This window comes from Watersipora subatra, chromosome 11 (assembly GCF_963576615.1).
Source record: "Watersipora subatra chromosome 11, tzWatSuba1.1, whole genome shotgun sequence".
Taxonomy (NCBI): Eukaryota; Metazoa; Bryozoa; class Gymnolaemata; order Cheilostomatida; family Watersiporidae; genus Watersipora; species Watersipora subatra.
Genome location: NC_088718.1, coordinates 10,086,183 through 10,106,506, shown reverse-complemented (window position 1 = coordinate 10,106,506; position 20,324 = coordinate 10,086,183). Strand labels below are relative to the sequence as shown.

Genomic DNA, 20,324 nt, shown 5'->3' with positions numbered 1-20,324 from the left:
CTGCTGTAATTATTTCAATGCCCATACATGCATCGTGGACTCATTGCATACTTGCTCCAAGGTGTGTGCCACAAATAGAGAATACATGTAATGTATGTCTTCCAATTTACTGCTCATGAAAAAGACATTGGCCTCAAACATTTTTTTAGCAATTGAAATGAAGGAAATAGTTTTAGAATTCGTTGTATGTTACTTATTTGTTCAAAAAGAACAAAACGTGTCCAAATGTACTTTAAAACAACAATAATCTTGTGGTTTGTTTGTGAACTGCAAAAAAACATTTAAAAACTTAATATGTTTTTCAGTGAATCAACTTTATAAATTATAAAATAATTCACAATCGAGTCTTTACATCTGATAAGAAATTAAAAAACTGCAAGGAGATCGATTCATAGATAAATTCTAGTCGCGTTCAATTTCATCTGGACAATACAAAGTACCTTTATCATCAGGCCACAGAGTTATTATTCGCTAACCGGATGAACGAATAGTTTACTCAACACCATTGTTAGTTGTAAAATCGCAAACAATCATGCGATGACACCAATCTGTTTCATTAGTAATAAAGTTGTCTTCTCTATATCGCAATAACCTTAGAGGCCAACCTTAGAACCAGGTCATTTCATCAATATTGAAAACCAAAATTTTTGGCAGAATTGGTTAATGTAACTGCAAAATCAACTATCTAATATTGGACAATATCATTTTGCTTGTAAACTAGAGATGGCATTGGTTGCAGCCATCCGTCATTTTAAACAAAAAACCATTGACCTTCACAATGAGCGATTGAATGGTGCATCATGTTCAATAATGCAAAGTACAAGTTTACAGAAACATTCATAGAGCGCTGTATAGATAGATATGAACTTCAGCATCACCATTCAACACCGTTCAAAGCAACTTAGACAGTGAGACAAAAAATAAAAAAATAAAGTATAGTAATTAAAATTATGTGTATTAGAAGAAAAAGCCTATCTTTCTTTTACTTTTAAAATACAGTCATATTTTTTAAAAGTATAATTATTCATTCACGCTATCGTTGTAAAAGGCTGTAAAAGGCAATGCAATCATATCGTGTATAATTTCTAACAGTTTCACACAAAGTTGTACTGGTACAGTTTGAATCTATTACAGAGCATTAATTGTTCTCCTGCGCAATCTATGAGTGTGAATGGGGTCCTTCTATTGAGGTCTTAAAGGCAAGAATGACCAATAATGGATGCAAATTAATGTAAGAGGTTGATAGGAAGCTACTGATGACCTGACAACACACTGACTTGAAAGGAAGAAGATTCAGTAGGAACCTTTGATATGCAGCAGCGTGAAAAATTCAACATTTAAAATTATTTACAGTTGTTATTTCATCTCTTTGAATTCAACAAATTGCATTCTGGTCAAGATTTAAGAAATGTTAAACAATAGCTTGTGGCCTAGTTTCTATGTGTCTTATAATAAAACTGGTAAGTGTGACCAAAGGTTGATGCATGGACTGAAGCTAAGCTTGCTGAGAATAACAAGAATGCGAGATGAACCTACCTATTCAAATCATAAGGATTCCTTACTCGATACCCTAGATATTGGGAAAACCTAATACAGAATGGGTTGAGTTGCATTCCTTTGACGCTGACGAGAGCAGCAATGCTAGAAGCTTCAACGATGCCGGTTATATGCTCATATCCATTGACTCTACAAGGACTTTCAGACAAATAAATGGGGAAAGTTTGTTCAGAGAGAAAGTGTATTACATCGAGGGGGCCTTCAGATCTACACACCTTGGCTCCAGAGGCGTTGTCCGAGTCGGAAAGTTGGTTGTTTCAGACCTCCTGGTTGGCAAAGACTTCAGTTTTTTGCAGAACGATGTGTTAGCATCATTCTGCAAAAAACTAACAAGCTGCTTACACTATTATTTTAACTCACCTAATTTCTGTGCCAAGTTTCTTTCTAAGGTAGACACACTTTTTTGGCCTTTGCTGATTATAAAAGCGCAATGACAGGCTTCATGACCTCTTGAAGCGAGTCGATCACTAGAAGTTGTACATAGCAATCTTGAAAGCAGACATGTTCAGGAATTTAGGGTGTGTTGAAAACGTTAGCAAACTATTTTCCGTGAGGGGTGGGTTAGCCTCATGAATAATGGGTATAAACATGCTAATGAGGTGCCACTTTCAGCAGGATCTATTGAGAGTCACAAGACCGAGTTGGTCTCCTTGATGCTCAGCTGCGGGCAGCTGATGTACATTTGGCACCGCTGTCTCCAGTCATGATGAACCACCCGAATTCGGCGAAACTAGTTTGAAGGATGAACATTTAAGAGGTAGGTGAGATACCAAACAGCTATTGGTGAAAAGTATGACTAGACACTGCTAGAGGTAGAGATACTGCTAGAGGTAGATATACCGCTAGAGATAGAGATACGGCTGATATTTCTTACTGACAATTCCCAGTACAGCTATTTTTATCAATACTAGTACGTTGACGGCCTCAGGCGGCATAAGAAATTGACATATCTCATAACTATATTCACAATTATTCTGAAATTTGTAAAGGTGATAGAGTGGTGCAGATGGTAATGCGCTGTGCTAGGAAACTGAATAACCGGGTTTGATCCTCGTGGGGTGCAGTCTTTATTCCTAACACTTTTAGTGTGGCTTCAGACGGACAAGCGTACGGAAACAGATCTTATTATAGTAAAGATTTTTCATATCGCTTAACCCACCACATTACCAAAGCAGTGATTTTCTACCAGTGTGTCATAGCACTGTAGCATTCTTTGAAAGACCGTCAGGCATGCCGTTGGAAGTTATCCATAAAAAGCCCCTTTCCTAAACTACACCTCTTGTATTATTGGTCATTGTTTATCCTTGTCCACTTTTGGGGTCAAACAGCATAGATGATAAGCATTTGCAGAATAATTCTTCAGCTCCGTCAGGTGGCTGATTAGTGCAGTTAGTCAGTGAGCCATTTTGCTAACCTGAATGCTATGAGTTCGAGTTCCACACGAAGTAATTTCTTTCTGAATGGCAAAATTATTCTGAGATTCCCGAAGGTGACCAAGAACTGTGTGTGCTTTTTTACTAATTCTGTGAGGATATCCATGTTGTGTTCATAGTGGTAAGGTTTCATAATAATTAAGTGTATGAATACATTAAACAATTATTCGCTGTATATATTACTGTGTTAGAGTGTTATTCTTTGTCATGTTGTTTTGTTTGCTGGTGTGCCCCAAGATTGTATAATTGTAAGATATGTGCCGCGGCTCCAAATAGGTTAAAAACCTCTGGCTTAAAGAGTGTATAGAATAGACATGGATACAAAGCATTGAGATCTTTTATCTTTTTGTGCTAGTTGTATTTTTCAAAATGGTTTTATTAGTGTTCACATCAACAAATCTTAGTCTGAGACACTCCATACTAGGATATGCTGAAGTCTATTCACCTGCCTTAGCTTGTATAAGCTAATCCTTTCATTGGCAAGATACAAAAGCGGCTTGTAGCGTCATTCTTTAAGCCTGGCTCACTCTACATTGCCATAGGTCGGCATTGTCATTTTGGCGTTCATTATCGACTATGTTCACCAGAGACCAATATCATTTACGAAGCAACGCGGGTACGTCATGAAATTTTGCAGCTGTCAAAATTTCCCGATATTTCGGCGAATATAGATGACACTCTGTAAAATGTGAACCAGTTCAGCGAAAATAATTCGCAGTCGCAGATAGTGTGATTTATTTCTGTTTATGATAGTTGCTGCAGAACTAGTATATGATTCGAGCATGCAAAAACAAAGAGGTGTCTTACAAGAAATTGAAACGAAAAATGAGAACATTACGTCACGGAGTATTTACCGATGCAAACACTGCTGGGTTTGTAATAGTGTGAACATTGTTATCATCGACAATCATAGAAGTATTGTAGTATCGACGCCGAGAAATGGCTATGCCGAGAAATGGCGATATAGCGTGAACCAGGCTTCTACAGAAGAGCTATGACAAAGAGAGTGTCTTGGCTATCAATGGTGTTGCGCTTAATGCTTGCTAGGATTGTTGCTCCATAACCATTTCCAATCCTTTTATCGCTCATAGACTTATTTTATGGACTTCTATGCAAAAGGAAGCAAAATATATTGTACTTTTTATTTCACCTGCTCTGTTACAGTAGGCGTCTGTAATAAACGTTTCATTATTGTAAATTGTATAAAACTCATAGATCAGTTGATTATGTGGTTAGATGAATTCCTGGAAAGCTTTTAGGAAGCTAGCCAACAGTTTACTGAATTAAGTTGAATTCCTGATCATGTTGAATCCTGGTAAAACAAGTAAATATTATCTATCTGAACAAACAGTATGAAATGCTCAGAATAGTTTAAAACTTCTACCAAACTTGTAAACCAAGTCAGACAGTTGTCTGACTTGGTATCGGCAGAGCATTCTCCTAATCATTCAGCCGAACCTCCAAGCATTTTGTAAACCTCTTAAAACCTTCAGCAAAAATTCTCAAACAATCTACCACATGGCTCTCAGAAGTCTTCTAAACGCTTTCAAATACTCAACAAAATGTTAAATTCCTTTCCTTACTAGCTCAATTTTATTTGAAATCACAAAACTTTAAATTACTAAAACAACGAAGACATTAAGAACTGTTCATTGTTTATTCTTAGAAGCTTTTAGACTTTGTTTGAAGCTTTCCGAAAAATGTTTTTTCTGAGGGAACGACTGTTGAAGGTGTGTTTACATAACGGTGGTTTATTGGAGTTGTTCCCACGTCTTTCTATTTGGTGTCAAGCGAAAAGCAGCTGTAATAGCGGCTCTGTCTCAATCACCAACACAAGATTGGTAAAATTCTGTGTACTATGTTCGTCTGTTAAGGGTGTCAGGCTGGCTTAGTGGTATCATCTTTGACTATCAACCATGGGGTTGGTGGTTCAAGCCTTGCTTAATGCCAATCTGACAGCAAGCTTTCAACCCTAAATTGCTGGGTCTTTCGGATCTAGACCTTAACTTGGAGGCCCCGTGTACCACACTGACAACGTGGGCATGTTAAAGATCCACCTCTGTCCTTCGCACATTGGACAAGTGTAATGGTTACCTGGCTCTGTTAGACTGGATGTGTTGCAAAAATGTATCCCTTCAAGTTAATCTGACAGTTCCAGAAGAAGCCCTTGATAAGTGTTAGGACCACCCAAGGTAGCTTATAAAAACCTAGTCCTGGTGGTGTGTTTCTCTACTAGAGAACACTACCAAGCATTGTCACTACATGACAGAAGCATACCATTATTATTACTATGTTCGTCTGTTGTTGACAGCCATCATTGACCGAGTAAAACATGGAATTGACTAATCATATCTTGCAATAGATCCAAAAATACAAGCATAATGGTCGTATTTTCTGATCACTGATTAAATCAATAGATACTGAGCGACTAGTTACTGATTTGCCGTCATGGTTTTCATCTGGTACCCCATATTCCAGATCCTGAAATATAGCAAGGGAGTGACTCTCGTTTGCATTTATGCTTATAAGCGGTCACATTGGAATAGATATTGATGTTGTATTTCATTGGCCTCAAAACGGTGACCCATTTAGTCGAATTAGATTTTGATTTGGTGTGAAGTCTTTTTAAAAATTTATTTCAAAGTGTAAACAGACTAGAAACCATTCTAACTTCAACTCTCTAGGCGGAAACACTGTTTCGACACATCATCCCGGTGCAAATGCACCTTAAGCTGACCAGAAATCAGAGGATGGTTTTGGTGTATTCTTAGATTAGAACAACATACCAGCTAGTAAGATATGAATGGATACTCCTTTCAAATTTCTGATTTTCGCATTCTAACCTTGTTTCTTGGAAAGTCAAGTTAATGTAATAAGAAATTATACATGAAAAAATCATGACAAAAGATAGCATAAATAAATGATTCATGGTAAATGATTTACCACAACACATATATCAGAGTTTAAATGAATACATTTGTAGTGTCCTCAAAACTGGATGTAGTAAAGGTGCTCAATAGATGCTCATTGCCCATCACATGAGATGAAATCATATTCATGGAATGCAAAAAGAATTGTTCTGACAGTGATTGGTATTTCCTTGTTAGGTAAGTACCTGATTTAGTATAGATGGTGTCTCACATGGTTTAGTATAGATGGTACCTTACCTGGTTTAGTATAGATGGTACCTTGAGGTAGTTGGAAAGCTGCGTTTCCACTATGATAATTACAGTATCTATTTTAACATAGTAACAGAAGCAATTTCATTACCTCATGTTTCCACTGGAGTTGCTCTTTCTTTACATAGAAACCTATGGTTTTAGCTCTATTGCTCTTTACTCAACTATTTTGAAATTCACATATATGTTGTTTGTTTGTTTTATTTTACATAAAATCATAACATAATAAGATGATAAAAAGTAAGGAGCAATGAGGGCCCATATGCGCAGTAGCATGGCTATTCGAGGCGCAGAGCCTGAGTTAACAGATGAGATTGTTAGTTTTGTAGATCAAAATAGAATAAAAAGATAGAAAATAAAAAGTAAATAAATAAAATGGAATGTAAAAAGAATGCTGGAATAAAGAATTTTTTTCTACTTCCAGTGATTGTACTTTTCATTATTAGTGTTTCTACAAACTATCACCTATGGACCACATGTCGATGTTAATATTAACCATATCACAATAAGATATATGCAAATAATAATAATTACTCTAAGTAGAACAATGAAACCAGTTTTGTAGCCAATTTATTTTATTACTTTCAAATGCTTTTGAAAATTTTTATGTCAGTTTGCATGGGATTTCCTTGGGTGATCTTGTGGTCCTCTATGTAAGGTTTATTTATTTATGGAGTTTTTCCTGACACAGTTATTGGAAACAATTTATATAATAAGAGTAGTTTACATTCGTCCTTCCATTCATTCATCCGAAACTATGCCAATAGTATTAGGAATAAAATTGCCTTATGTAGGACTTGAGCTCAGGTACTCCGATTTACAGTCTTTCATTCTAATCAGTGCACCACTAAATTACCCTATCTTATCTATACTTGAATGAAAGGAAACAGTTATCCGTTTGCGTTGACTCAATAAAAATATGCTAACAACCCATCCTGAGCGTGATTTTGCTTGGCAAAAACTTTTATTTTTTATCGCAATTTATTATTAGCAAAGACCAGTCATGCTAGGCGTATTACAGCAATGAATTTGTATGAATTTTAGGTCTATGAACATTGGGTGATTGTTATTAAACAATAGTACTTATAAACACTTATAAAAACTTATAATACTTATTGAACAATAGTGCTATTTTATCAGTAGTAATGATGCTGTAAACCGTAATAATATTGATAAATCGTCCGACTTGAACATCCTCACGGTCTTTTCGAAAATGGCCAAAAAGCGTTCGTTTTCATTCTGCAACACATTTGTAGTTTGTCATTGCATCAGCAAATGTAAAATTTTATAATGATAATTCGGTATCAAATTATTTTTATAGACCGAGTGGTGGAAACGCTATGATGATTTATGTGCCAATGACAAATAGTACGTTTTATTGAATCAGAGAAGATTGCTAGACGAAAAAGATTACCTCACCCAATAATCAAACCCTGGGCACTGAATTGAAAAGCGAGCACACAACCATTACACCATTTGGGGAAGGTTAACAATATGTTGGATATTTCTCAATTATCAATATACTGATTACTAATGACGATTTCACATTGAGCATGGAGCTACTGAGTGTACTAGTAGTAATAACAATATTTGGGTGTAAAATAATTTTTATTGCAAAATCTTCCACCCAATACCCATTCTTTTAGCAGAAAAAGGTATTAAACACTATTTGTCAAACAATTTTTTCCTACCTATAATTTTGCTTGCACAATACCAAAATTCATCTGGTAAATAATCAAAATAAGCATGAAATTGTTTGTAGCAAATGAAAAGTGTCTGATAGCCTGTGCTCCTTGAGAATTTTAGCAAAAATAATTGCATGTGTCCACATAGGAAGGCTCTTTGATAATTAATACAAATTCATGATTTCACCTCAGCTACAGATTGGGTCTTGAAATAAAGTAACAGAATCTCAAAACTTGTGCTCAGTATTCATAAAGCTCATATTTTTAGTAAGCTACCTAATGTGAAGTTGTCAGACCTTGTTTGCATTTAGTACCACTATACAGGACTTGTCAGCTGTCACATGTGAGACCCATCAATTGACATGGGTGTATATTACTGGTTTGGACACGCATATTTGAGGTTGGAAATAGTTTTACCTACGTAAATGTAACTTTGCTATGGGGTACTCACACCTTCAATTACATATAGCCAAGCATGTATACAGTGTGTTTATGTGGGGTCATGTAGTGGCAAGTGTTTTAATAACGTAATCTATTTACTATGAACTTAGGCTAAAGCAACCTGGAGAAATTTTACCTGAATTTAAAAATGACTTCTCTGGTAGAATAGGCACCAGTGATCTGGAGCTTGCGCTTACCCTGGGGAATTTGTGACACATTAAATTGATTCCTTGTTTTGATTGATTCCTTGTTTTGATTGGCTCAATGATTACTCATAGTTAGGTCAAGAAGACAACTCCAAATACAACTAAAGCGAAAGAACTGATTTGAAATAAAAACAATAGTTTTATTGTAATGATAATAGGTAAAATAAATAAATGTTTGAAAAGGTGTATACTAAAAAAGATTTTATACCAAAAACAGATATTTGAAATTTTAGCATCTGAATATTTTTTACTGTTTTGGTAGTTACATGTCACTGCAATGCAGGTGCTAGTTTTGCATTTCTAAAATTCTTTAACATTTTTTGTACGCTCTAGTCTTTAGTCTTCTAGAATAATTTCATATACTTGAAATTGTTGGTTATATATTTAAAACAAAATGAGTTTGCATTTGCTCATTGCATCATTGCTCAAAGTCAAAGCATTTAATCTCAACGCATAAATATTAAAGAAGTCTACAAAGCGGTAAGAGAAATAGCTATTATTCATTTTAGTGCTATAATTGTATGAATGCTTTTAGCTTGGCATTACAAAGAAAAAAATTTCAAAATGAAGTTTCACTTTTTCTAGTTTGATGAAGAAATCAACAAAGCAAAGAGATTAAATAATTAAATATAAATGTTTATTTTTAGTTGTTGTGTGGGAGCTGAAAATGTCATATTTTCCATTTCAGTTCCAATTCACTATTGATATAAATTAAACTATGTCATTTTTTCAAAACTTTTTCAGGGCGGAAGTTTGCAAATATGTAAAAAGCTTTTTTGTTGCTCTAATTTTGCTGTGAGAATTTAAAATTTTTAACCTGAAAACAATGTTTAAGTTTTTTTTAAAACAGTGTTTGCCGCTTGAAGAAGGTAGTGAAGACATTTTTTATTTACAACATTTTTTTGTTGACGCGAAGAGTTGCTTTGCGAAGTCTGCATTCTTTGTGCAGGTGGTGCTGTTTAGTTGAGTGCTGGTTGGGCAGAGTCTCCATTCATCATTCATAAATCATTCATAGAGTGTTCCGCCCGTTTTCGGAGTGACGTATAGCCTTTTGTCAGTAACTATGTTGATCTGTCAAGGGTTTTATAGTATTTTTGATTAACATTGATTGAAGAGTTTTATTGGCTGTACTATTATAATTATATGAAATAGATTACTATCAAAGAAAGAGCTGCATGTATGACATCAACCGAATAAGCCTACTTTGTTCAATTTATAAAGAGGAAATTGGTTGGGATTATTATAGACAGCACTTTATCAGGAAGGGGCGGTATATTCTATTAAAAATTGTCGCAAAGTGTCTAGATTAATAACATATTCAAAGTTTTTAACTAAAATATAAATGCTGATAGAAAATTATTGTTGACCAGCTGAATGTCTTTGATATGGATGTCTATATTTAAATTCCACCGCAACTGAAACAATTTTCAAGTTTATTAAATTTAGTTGACAGGACCTTTTTATTCCCAAGTATGACTTTTTTGAAAAGCGTTATCCTTTGTGCATCATACATAGAATACAGGTATAAAACTATAAATACACTTGATAAAAATTTTGAATTGCTGAAGTGCAGATATAGATGTCATAATCACACTTTTGCTTGAATTTAAACGCTTTAATAACGATCAAGTTTTGTTGGTTTTAACCTTGAAACATCCTGGCAGTCAGATCACCTCAAACATCAAAAACAATTTCAAATGATAAAAAAATACCGATACTTTCTAATAAAATCTACTAAAATTTTGTGTAAGTTCATCTTTAAAGCCTGCTGACTATGACAATATGTTTATTTCATTGGTTTTTAACTTACAAGTCGAGAAAAGTGAGGTTGGCTCATTGCACATCAGATTATTTATGTTGTTCCAACGCAGACCTGGTATTTCTTGAACATCCGCAAATTCTATGTAGCAAGAGCAACTATTTCCGATAGCTAATATATGCACATCCCAATGTTTGTCTTGCTGTTTTAGAGCCATTACAACTGTTGATTAAGTTATAAAAAATTATTATATTAATTCCTTACCATTTTTCTATTGTAGTTCAATTTGGAAGGGCGCAGAAGTTCAAGCTTGGATCCTCCTGTCTCTTTAGTCTGCAGCCTGAGCAAGCTGAAACTACCCTAGCCTGTGGAAATCAGCAAACAGTGGACATTGTAGTAGTGTGGGTGGGGCAGTCTTCCAACTTTAGCTGTCTTGCTGACTCCTGCTCCTATGCTAGGATAACTGACAAAAACAATGAATATTATAAATCTTTGATCAGCAGTTGTCAATCTGCATCAAAATGTCAACTCTCATCTCGTTTGCTCAATGATTTATCAAATGAGGGCGCATTCTCTTCGTGCGGAGTGGCACACAGAGTGAGGAACACTGTCAGAGTTGTCTACCGTTGTAACAGTGCAGGTAATTTTAGCTTAACTGATATGCATTGAAAGATTTCCTGTACCGGCAGCACACATGTACATAAATTAAATCAGTCCTTATATTTAAATATTTTCTAAGCTCACTTTAAAATACTGCTAACGAAATAAAAAGAATCAGCGAAAAATTTATCAAATAATCATCTTGTTTTTTAACGATATTAAACAAAGATTTTTTAATGTAAATGTACAGCATGTGAAATGTTACAAGAAACTTTTCATAATGAGTAACAAGGCACAAAATTAAGGATCATCTCCTCTTTGTTAGCTATTTAAACTTTGCAAAGAGTAAACAACTCTATCTATTTTATTATTATTGGCTGAAAGTTTGCCTAAATTGTATCTTTAACGATCGTTTAGCTAAAAAACTCAAATCACAAATTTTAGATGCTTGTTTGAAAGTCTAAAATCTAAATATTGCATTCTAACATGATTTTTTCAAACTAACTACTTAGATACAAAGCTTTTGTAGCCTACGAAATACTACAATGTTAGATAAAATTGTTTGAAATTCAAATATTAAATAGCTTTGAAGCCTGGGTTCTAGATAATTCTAGGAGTTATTTTTCCATCTGTTCCTATACTCAAGTAAAATTGTCTGCATAATTTTGCTTCTACTTTTTAGTCTACTTTAGCCACTTTGGCTGAAAATTTAGTCGCTTAATTTTTTGATGGGTTCTTAACTCAATTTTTAAATTTCTTGTTGATTGCGCAATTAGTTTTTTGAGATATTGCCAAAAGACCGAGAGCACTTCTCACCAACTAAGAAATGAAAAACGGTTGCTGGCAGAACATTAATTTATGATGACACACTGATAAATATTCTTGGTGACAAAAAGTCCAAATTAAACAAAGGTAGAAACGTTCTCATCAGTAACAAAAGCTTGACATTAAAACCAATTGTTTTTTTATTCATAACAAATATACAGACTCTATCAGACAAATATATACACTCTATCAGACTCGAACTACTGCAATCATTATGTTTCTTTAGTTAACTCTAGAACATAACTTATTTGAAAGAGTGTGATAAGAAACTATTTACTCCATTTGATTTATGTTTTGTTCGTAAAATTCCACAAACTTGTAGCTTCAATATGATATTCAGTACAAAAAGATTTGTGCTATTTTAAGTGCTTTCACAGTTGATAAAAAGTTGATACTACAGTCTAGGATCAAGGACCTGCTTGTATATGCAAAATTCAGCTTTAAATTGTTGAATCACATCTTTTTCCTGTTACCATGGCAACTATTTATCAAGATATCTCACATGTAATAATCTTACAGTTATTACCTAGTTGAGCCAATTTGGACAGGTGCCCAAATTACATAACGCTATTTTCAGCCCCTTCCCGACCAAAGACAACAGTTATTCCACCATCTACTGTCCAGACATCTATTACCCAGACATCTGTTACCAAGCCTCCTACAACTGTGTCTACAGAGGGAACTACTACTACTATCTCGATACTTTCATCAAACTCGACTGAGCTAGCAAAGCCAACTATTCTAGCAAAGCTACAAGGTACAAAAATAGCTGTTCTAGAGAAGTCTTCAATCAAATTTGGAAGAGTTTAAAAAAGGAGTAAATTACAAAAATTGTTGCCCATAGATTATTAAAACTACTCTTAGACATATTTTGCACTTGAAACAGATGAAATAGTCTTAGAATTCATTGTAGATTACTTTTTTATGCAAAAAGAACAGGCATTTAAAATATCATTTAAAACAATTGGACTGTTGTATTTGTTGGTGAACTCAAAGAAACATTTCAAAAAGTAATATAATTTTCAGTATATTAACAAATACTTTGGTTCTGCAGATGACAGCTCGAAATCTAATGAAAGACACATGGTAGTCATAGTTGCTCCTGTGTTAGGATTTCTCACCCTGGCGTCTCTCGTGGTGCTAGTTATCTGTCTCAAGTTTAAAAGGTAAGTCACGTTTCTGATGGCCGTAATGTCAATACGATTACTTTGTCTTCAACTTATGAGAATAGCAAATAAATTTGACTAGTAGCCATGTTGAATCAAACATTGCACTATAGACCACAGACTATAGTCTATAGTCTGTGGTCCATAGATTATAGTTGTAGCATATAGTCTATAATCTATAGTACTTCCATGGGTTATAGGCTATAGTAAGTAGAGTATAAACTGCAGTCTATATTTTGTAGTCTATTCTATCATATATTAGCCCTATGGACTATAGGCCATAGACATATAGAGCATTGAGTATATTCTATAGACTATAAACTATAACCTATAGATGATAGTTTATAGACTATAGCCTATAGTCTATACTCTATAGTCTATAGATACATGTAACAATCTATAGTCTATAATCTATAGATTGTTGCAAGTTTAAATTTCACCAAAAAAACGGCTAACTAATTGTTCATGAATTCTGAAGGAGCAACTGACTATTGAAGTTTTCATTTGGCTAGATTCAATAGTAGATCTATAATCTAATATAGATTGTAATGGATTCTATAATAGCATTATACTTGTTGCAGTCGAGCTTTGGAGCCTAAATTGAGCAAGAAACTAAATCACCGAAAACCGCTGTGTATCAGTACTGTCAGGGGTATGTAAAACTATAGTTTATAGTGTTTTTAGAATAATAGCCGCTATCATTGTGATAGTACATCATCAATATGACTAATATGAACCTCTAATACTGTGTCACTGTTATACCTATTACCAGCTAAAACTATACCAGTACTATGGCAAGTCACTCTAATAGTATATCAGTAGTATAGCTAGTCTCTCTAATAGTATATCAGTACCATAGCTAGTCACTCTAATAGTATATCAGTAGTATAGCTAGTCATGATTAGAGTGACTAGGTGTACCAAAAGAAGGACTTAACCTCATATTATGCAGTGATACATCGTTTTACAGCAGATATAGACAATGAACTTGCTGACCTACAGTAGGTGTCAAAAAGTAAAGAACATTTTTACAGAGGGTATTTTAAGCAGGTCAGGATTGGCTTAACCAGGAGTATTTACGTCAGCTGAGTGAGTCAACTGCAAGGATGAGTGTTATTTAATAGCCACGCCTGATTATTTTATTTTTTGTCTCCTGATTAAACTTGTTGACAAAGTAACACTTCCTTCAGTACATCTTCACATTTTAGCAGTATATTTCTTTGTACACTTCCATAGTTTAGCTGTATATTGCTTTGTACACTTTCATAGTCTAGCAGTATACTTCTTTGTACACCTTCATAGTCTAACAGCATACTTCTTTGTACAAATTCATATTTTAGCAGTGTACTTCTTTGTACAAATTCATATTTTAGCAGTGTACTTTTTTGTACAAATTCATATTTTAGCAGTATACTTCTTTGTATACCTTCATAGTTTAGCAGTATACTTCTTTGTACAAATTCATATTTTAGCAGTGTACTTCTTTGTACAAATTCATATTTTAGCAGTGTACTTCTTTGTACAAATTCATGTTTTAGCAGTGTACTTCTTTGTACAAATTCATGTTTTAGCAGTATGGTCCTTTGTACAACTTAAATAGTTTCACAATATACTTATGTGTACATCTTCACAGTTTAGCAGCATGTTTCTGACGGCTATGACTATGTCTTTTACATTCTTACAATAGTCTTTCAAATTATTCATGATACTATTTGTTAAAATTTGATGATAAAGGAGAATGTGAATTGAAACAATTTATCTAAAACTACAATGCTGAAAGCTTGCAAAATACTAATTTAATGTATAATTTATATTTAAACAATAGTATTTCTTTTAAGACCTGCCTTTACATGTTTGGGCAGTTTTATATAAAAATGAATTATGTTGCAAGCTTTAGAAGCATTAGTTTTATTTAAAAATACAAAATGTTGTTTTACCAGCATGATTTAATCCTGCTGGGAGGGTTGAATCGAAAAAATGAATGGGTGTCCATTTTTGCAATTGCTAATTGCTACACAGAGAAGTTGATTTTTAAATATGGAAAAAAGAAATTTTTTAAACAACGGCAGTTTTTAGATCTGTTAAGATCTCATCAGATTTTTAAAATGGATGAGATCTAGTTTTATTTTTAAACAAAAAAACCATCAAAAAATATAGCATTACGATATTGAGCTCCAACCAAATGGAATGTTTATTGGTTGAACTTCAACTTCCAGCAAGCAATACTTTGGATCAGTTTTAGCCAAAGTGAATCTTGTGAGACAACAGAAAAATTTCCTGTTTACGACAAAAACTTCACAGAGATTTTAGAAGCTCCATCACTAAAGCCAAAGTGAGCCTATCAGAAGCACAGACTAATCAGCATTTTGTATTTAAGGGAGTCACATATAGTCTTCTAATTCTTCTTTTCACCGATAGCGGCCCTTACTGAAAATTGAACCCAGGCCTGTTAATCACGGGTCGGAAGTCTAGACCCCTACACAATGGCTACACATGTTGTTAAGTTTATTAACAACAATTTTGTTTTGTAGCTCCAGAGCAGAGATACTACAGACAGCCTACTGTAGGATTTTGTTGCCCCCATCCACACGCTAGTTCCTCGGATTTTTGGTTAAACTCTCCAAAGACCAACTCTCCTCGAACAACAGTCCAAGATAGCAGCAGTGGTAAGACAGCATCTTTCATCTTCCTGAGCAATGTGATGATGAAATGAGTAGACAAATTTAGATAGAAGTGAGCTCAAAATGAGGTCAGCTCAAAAAGTGGTACATGTAATTTACAACACAATTTCAAAATTCAATCGCAGTTATATAAACAACAATTTCTATATGCTAAAAGTTCTTGATACAACTTCACTTTAAATAAGTTAAGGTATTTTATTTTGCTTCAAGTCATCCAAAACTTATTCTAATGAGTTAAATTATTACTACACACTCTTAGTGTACATAAAAGTGTTCTTAAATACATTCAAGTTCACTCAAGTTAATTAAAAATCATTCAAGTACATTTAAATACATTCATGTTCATGAATGTACATTATTCATGGAAATGAATGTATATATTTACATTCAAGTAGATTTACACTCAAGTAGATTCAAGTACATTCAAGTATATTTAATAATGTTCAAGTACATTTAAGTGCAATCAAATACGTTCAAGTGCATTCAAGTATGTTCCAGTGCATTCAAGTACACTCATGCACATTCAAGTTCCTTTAAGTATATTCAAATATATTCAAGTGAACCCAAGTACATTCATGTACATTCTAAACATTGAATTATATTCAAGTACATTCAAGTAGATTCTAGTACACTTAAGTAACTTCAAGTACATTCAAATATACTCATATATACTCAAATACATTCAAGTATGCTCAAGTAGATTCTAGTATATTCAAGTATATTTAAATATATTAAGTAAATTCGAGGTCAAAGCAATGTGGAGTAACAATTTTTTTTGTATTTAGTGAATCAATTGCGCATTTTCTTAATCTAAAACTATTAATAAAAACAAAACTTTAATTTATGCCTGAAGTAAGGAGAGTGAATTAAAATGAGATATAATTTCTATTTATGCAGATGAATAACATAAATAACTATTTTACCATAAGATCCAGTAGTGAACATTTGCCAAAACCTGTGATAATTACTAAGGAAACTTTCAGACTCTTGCTGTATACATACAGTCATACCTCGATATACTAGAAAATCGAGGTACAATCAAAACTTTGAGCAAGTTTCTACCTTGACACGAGAAAGCTTTCAAATACGAGCATTTCCCTATGCGACCACTAAGTGACCAAGTATATGAGAGGCTGCTTTTGCAATCAGCATTGTTCGATCTTTTTTGTCGAATAAGTTTGAAAAAAGTTTTGAAAAGGGCGACTAAAAGTTAGAAAAAAAGGCAAATAGCGCAAAGCCAGAAAAGATAATACAAAAATAAAACAAAGACAAAATTAGAATTAAGTTTAATAAAACATTAAATCTAAGCCTAAAGAGAGTAGTTAGTAAGTTTAATTCATTCAAGTTGAATTCAAAGCTTATGATACGTAGCATTACATAAGTCTAGTGCACCGAACACGTTGCTGTTGTGTATCTTGTGGGTCAACTAAATACACGACAGCGAGTTAAAAACAAGTTAAGAACTTCTTACAGTACTGTTCATAATAATGTTACAATTTATTGCAAAGCATAGCCACTAAATATGTATTTGTTACTTCTTGAGTGTAAGTAGCGAATTAAACAATTAAAAACATGTTTTTCCATCACGCTATCATGTTTAAGGTGATTTTTTTATAGTATGGACTCAGGTTAATTGAATTTAATAATTTTTTATAGGAAATATTGCTTTGAAATATGGAAAGATCGAGCTACGAGCTCAGTCCCAGAACTCATTAAGCTCATATGTCAAGGCATGGCTGTATATATTTACTTTATATACAGTGTATATCAATATACATCACTTTGTAATATCTGCGTCTGTGAGTTTGCGTAAACACTGAGTTTCTACATTTTTTGGTCAATCTCATCCAAATATTGCGTGCACCTGCTCCATCCTTCTCACCAGGCCGCTAAAAATACTTAGTTTAGAAACCCGTCTGTTTCCTAAGAACCATCATCTTAAACATCTACCTGCAAGCTATCTGATTAAGAATGCAAAAATTCCCAGGGCATCGCCAGACTTACTGTTAGCAGATTAAAAATCTTATTGGCTGTTTGTTGGGCAATAGGCATAGGCTCAATGTTTTAGAGATGCTGGTTTTTAAACGATTTATTTATAAGGTCCTTTCAGATTTCTTATGCAAACCCTAAATGAGTGATGAACTATATAATATATAGATTCGTAAGGAAAACTACACACCGAATTTGGTGTCCCCTGCTTACTCATTCAATTGCCAATTTACAAGAAGCCCCCCTCTAAGCACTGTATACATTGATGTGTATGTGCTGTTTAGGTGTCTGTATGGCATCAGCTGACAGAAAGTCTCAACAGAGTGAGACCTTACCAGATGATGGCTTCTATGATACTGTATCAGATGATATCTACTCTATGGCAGGTATGCTGCTATCGAAATTTTAGATGACTAGAGGAAACCATGCTACTTACGATATCAATGTTACCAACTTATTTACTACTAGGTGAATACCCAGCAGGTCACCATTAATAAATTAATTACCCAATGAATTTGAGTAAATTACCTAGTAAGCTAGAAAAATATTTACTACAGTAAGAGTCGCCCCAGAAGCTAGCATAATAATTGTTATGCTATGTGTAATGATCAACTGTGCAAGTGAATAACCCCAAGTGCTTTTAAGAGTGACTATTTTAATCAATGTAATGATTAAAACACATAGGGAGAGAGCTAGGGGTAATGTTTATTTAAACCTGCATTACACCCAACTCTAATCTAGCCTTAAATCTCCATTACCCCAACTCTAGTCTAGCCTTAACTCTCCATTACCCCAACTCTAGTCTAGCCTTAAATCTACATTACCCCAACTTTAGTCGAGCCTTAAATCTACATCACCCCCAACTCTAGTCTAGCCTTAAATCTCCATTACCACAACTTTTGTCTAGCCTTAAATCTACATTACCCCCAACTCTAGTTTAGCCTTAAGGCTAGACTAGAGCATCTGCATTACTGCTACTCTTCCACATAGGTTTATTGATAAAATACAATAGCCTGTAGACTACAGAAGTTCAAGAATGATGCAGTAAAGTTTTTCGAGTGCTAACGCAATATTGGTAAGGGCTTGAAACAATTTGATAGATCATCATGGCTACAGGTAATGGGTAGAAGTAATGTAGATTCAAAGTTAGAAGGGTGCAAATGGGTAGGTTTTGAACTTGTGTTTACAAGGCTAGTAGTTCAAGCCTTATTAATGCCTATTTTTGATGGTAAAGGTGTCACTTTGTACATACATGCAACCACTTGTACAATATTTCACTGCCAGTTTGTTAAGTATTACAGATAATGTGGTACTACTACAATCAAAACAACTTCTAAACTATTTTTGCTCAGAGTCAGCTGAGGTTTACGCTGAGCTACATTATGAGGTGCCTATCAAGTTACGTAGAGACCATCAGACGGTTCCATCAGCCAATGGTATGGTAAAAGATGAATCTAGCATTGAAAATCTCCAAAATGAAGAAAGGATGAAAGGCGCGGATAAAGATGATGGTTGTGTGTATTATGCTGCCGAGCCGGTAACTAGAAACCCGACAGCCCCACTTGATGAGCCTGTAAGTGGAGAGCAGGCAGCCCTACCTGATGAACCGGTAACTAAAGACTTGACAGCGTCAACTGGTGAGCCTGTCTCTAGAGCCCCGGCAGCACCACCTGGTGAGCCTGTAATTGAAGCCCCGGCATCACCACCTGATGAACCTGTCATGTATAGCAATGATCTCTATGAAGACATGGCAACACTTCAAGCTGAACTAAAAGAAGGACTGGTGTGAACTAATAACAACACAAAATGAGTGAAAACCAATTTTTAGTAGTGGTTTAACGTATTCACAACTGATATTCTTAAACAAATATGTTTACAAAACCAGCTTTTATTGTAGATACGAATACAAAAATAGCTGTTTTTACAAAACTAATGGCGAAATTCAAATTGTTAGACATCAAACACTTTAGTTATTCAGTGTTGCAGCCACATAAGACAATTACATTCTTTTCATTTCTGCAGATATGGGGAATGTTTGTATTTGGACTTGCCTACTCATGTATAAATATAATATAATTTCATGCTCATGATTCACAGCTATCTGGTTTTAAAATTGTTCTGACTAATTAAAGCTAAACTGAAACAAGGCTATAATGATATCTAGTTATTTTTCAGCAATTCCTTAGAGGAGATCACACAAGACAAACCCTTGGTAGTCGCATAGGTTCATTGATAAAATACAATAGCCTGTGGACTCCAGAAGTTCAAGATTGATGCAGCAGAGATTTTTTGTTTGCTAACCTAACATTGGTAAGGGTCCGAAACGATTTGATAGATCTTCTCGGCTCCAGGTGATGGGTCGGTTACAGGTAATGAGTCAGAGAAAGATTATTACTAAGTGAGTGAATGTTAAAGGTTCGACTTTAGCTAAGGGTAAAGAAAGTGTGACCTTAGCTGAGGGTCAAGAGACAATGACCTTAGCTAAGTTTCAAGAGATTGTGACCTCAGCTAAAGGTCAAGGCAGCGTGACCTTGGATAAGGGTCAAGAGAGTGTGACCTTAGCTAAAAATCAAACAAGTGTGACCTTGGCTAAGGGTCAAAAGAGTGTGACCTTCTTGCTTGATTACAAGTAAACGCCATATCTATCATACAGCCACTCGGCCTGCTCTGTTTTTGTGCAGTTCTACCTTGCTGTTGCAAACAGATTATCCAGGTGGGCTGGCACCTCGACATCCGGCGTATTTGCACTCGGTAGTGCAACCCCCAAGCTGGAGAGAGTTGATTTGTCATCCACCCTATGGTCC

At 34.5% G+C, this 20,324-nt stretch overlaps 1 protein-coding gene across 1 annotated transcript; it reads left to right on the top strand.

Annotated features, from left to right (window-relative positions):
• The first annotated feature begins 2,179 nt into the window (after positions 1-2,179).
• Positions 2,180-19,610, top strand: LOC137408432 (uncharacterized). The gene is made up of 9 exons (XM_068094960.1): positions 2,180-2,314; positions 5,974-6,097; positions 10,541-10,900; positions 12,263-12,442; positions 12,740-12,851; positions 13,433-13,503; positions 15,382-15,516; positions 17,805-17,906; positions 18,873-19,610. The coding sequence occupies exons 2-9, from the start codon at positions 6,034-6,036 to the stop codon at positions 19,307-19,309; spliced, it is 1,461 nt and encodes a 486-aa protein (XP_067951061.1). The 5' UTR covers positions 2,180-2,314; positions 5,974-6,033; the 3' UTR covers positions 19,310-19,610.
• The last annotated feature ends 714 nt before the right edge of the window (positions 19,611-20,324 follow it).

Coding starts and splice junctions, on each gene's coding strand:
- LOC137408432 (XM_068094960.1), top strand. CDS start 6,034: ATGAAATCATATTCATGGAATGCAAAAAGAATTGTTCTGACAGTGATT. Junction 10,901..12,262: donor CTACCGTTGTAACAGTGCAG/GTAATTTTAGCT, acceptor CGCTATTTTCAG/CCCCTTCCCGACCAAAGACA. Junction 12,443..12,739: donor TATTCTAGCAAAGCTACAAG/GTACAAAAATAG, acceptor TTGGTTCTGCAG/ATGACAGCTCGAAATCTAAT.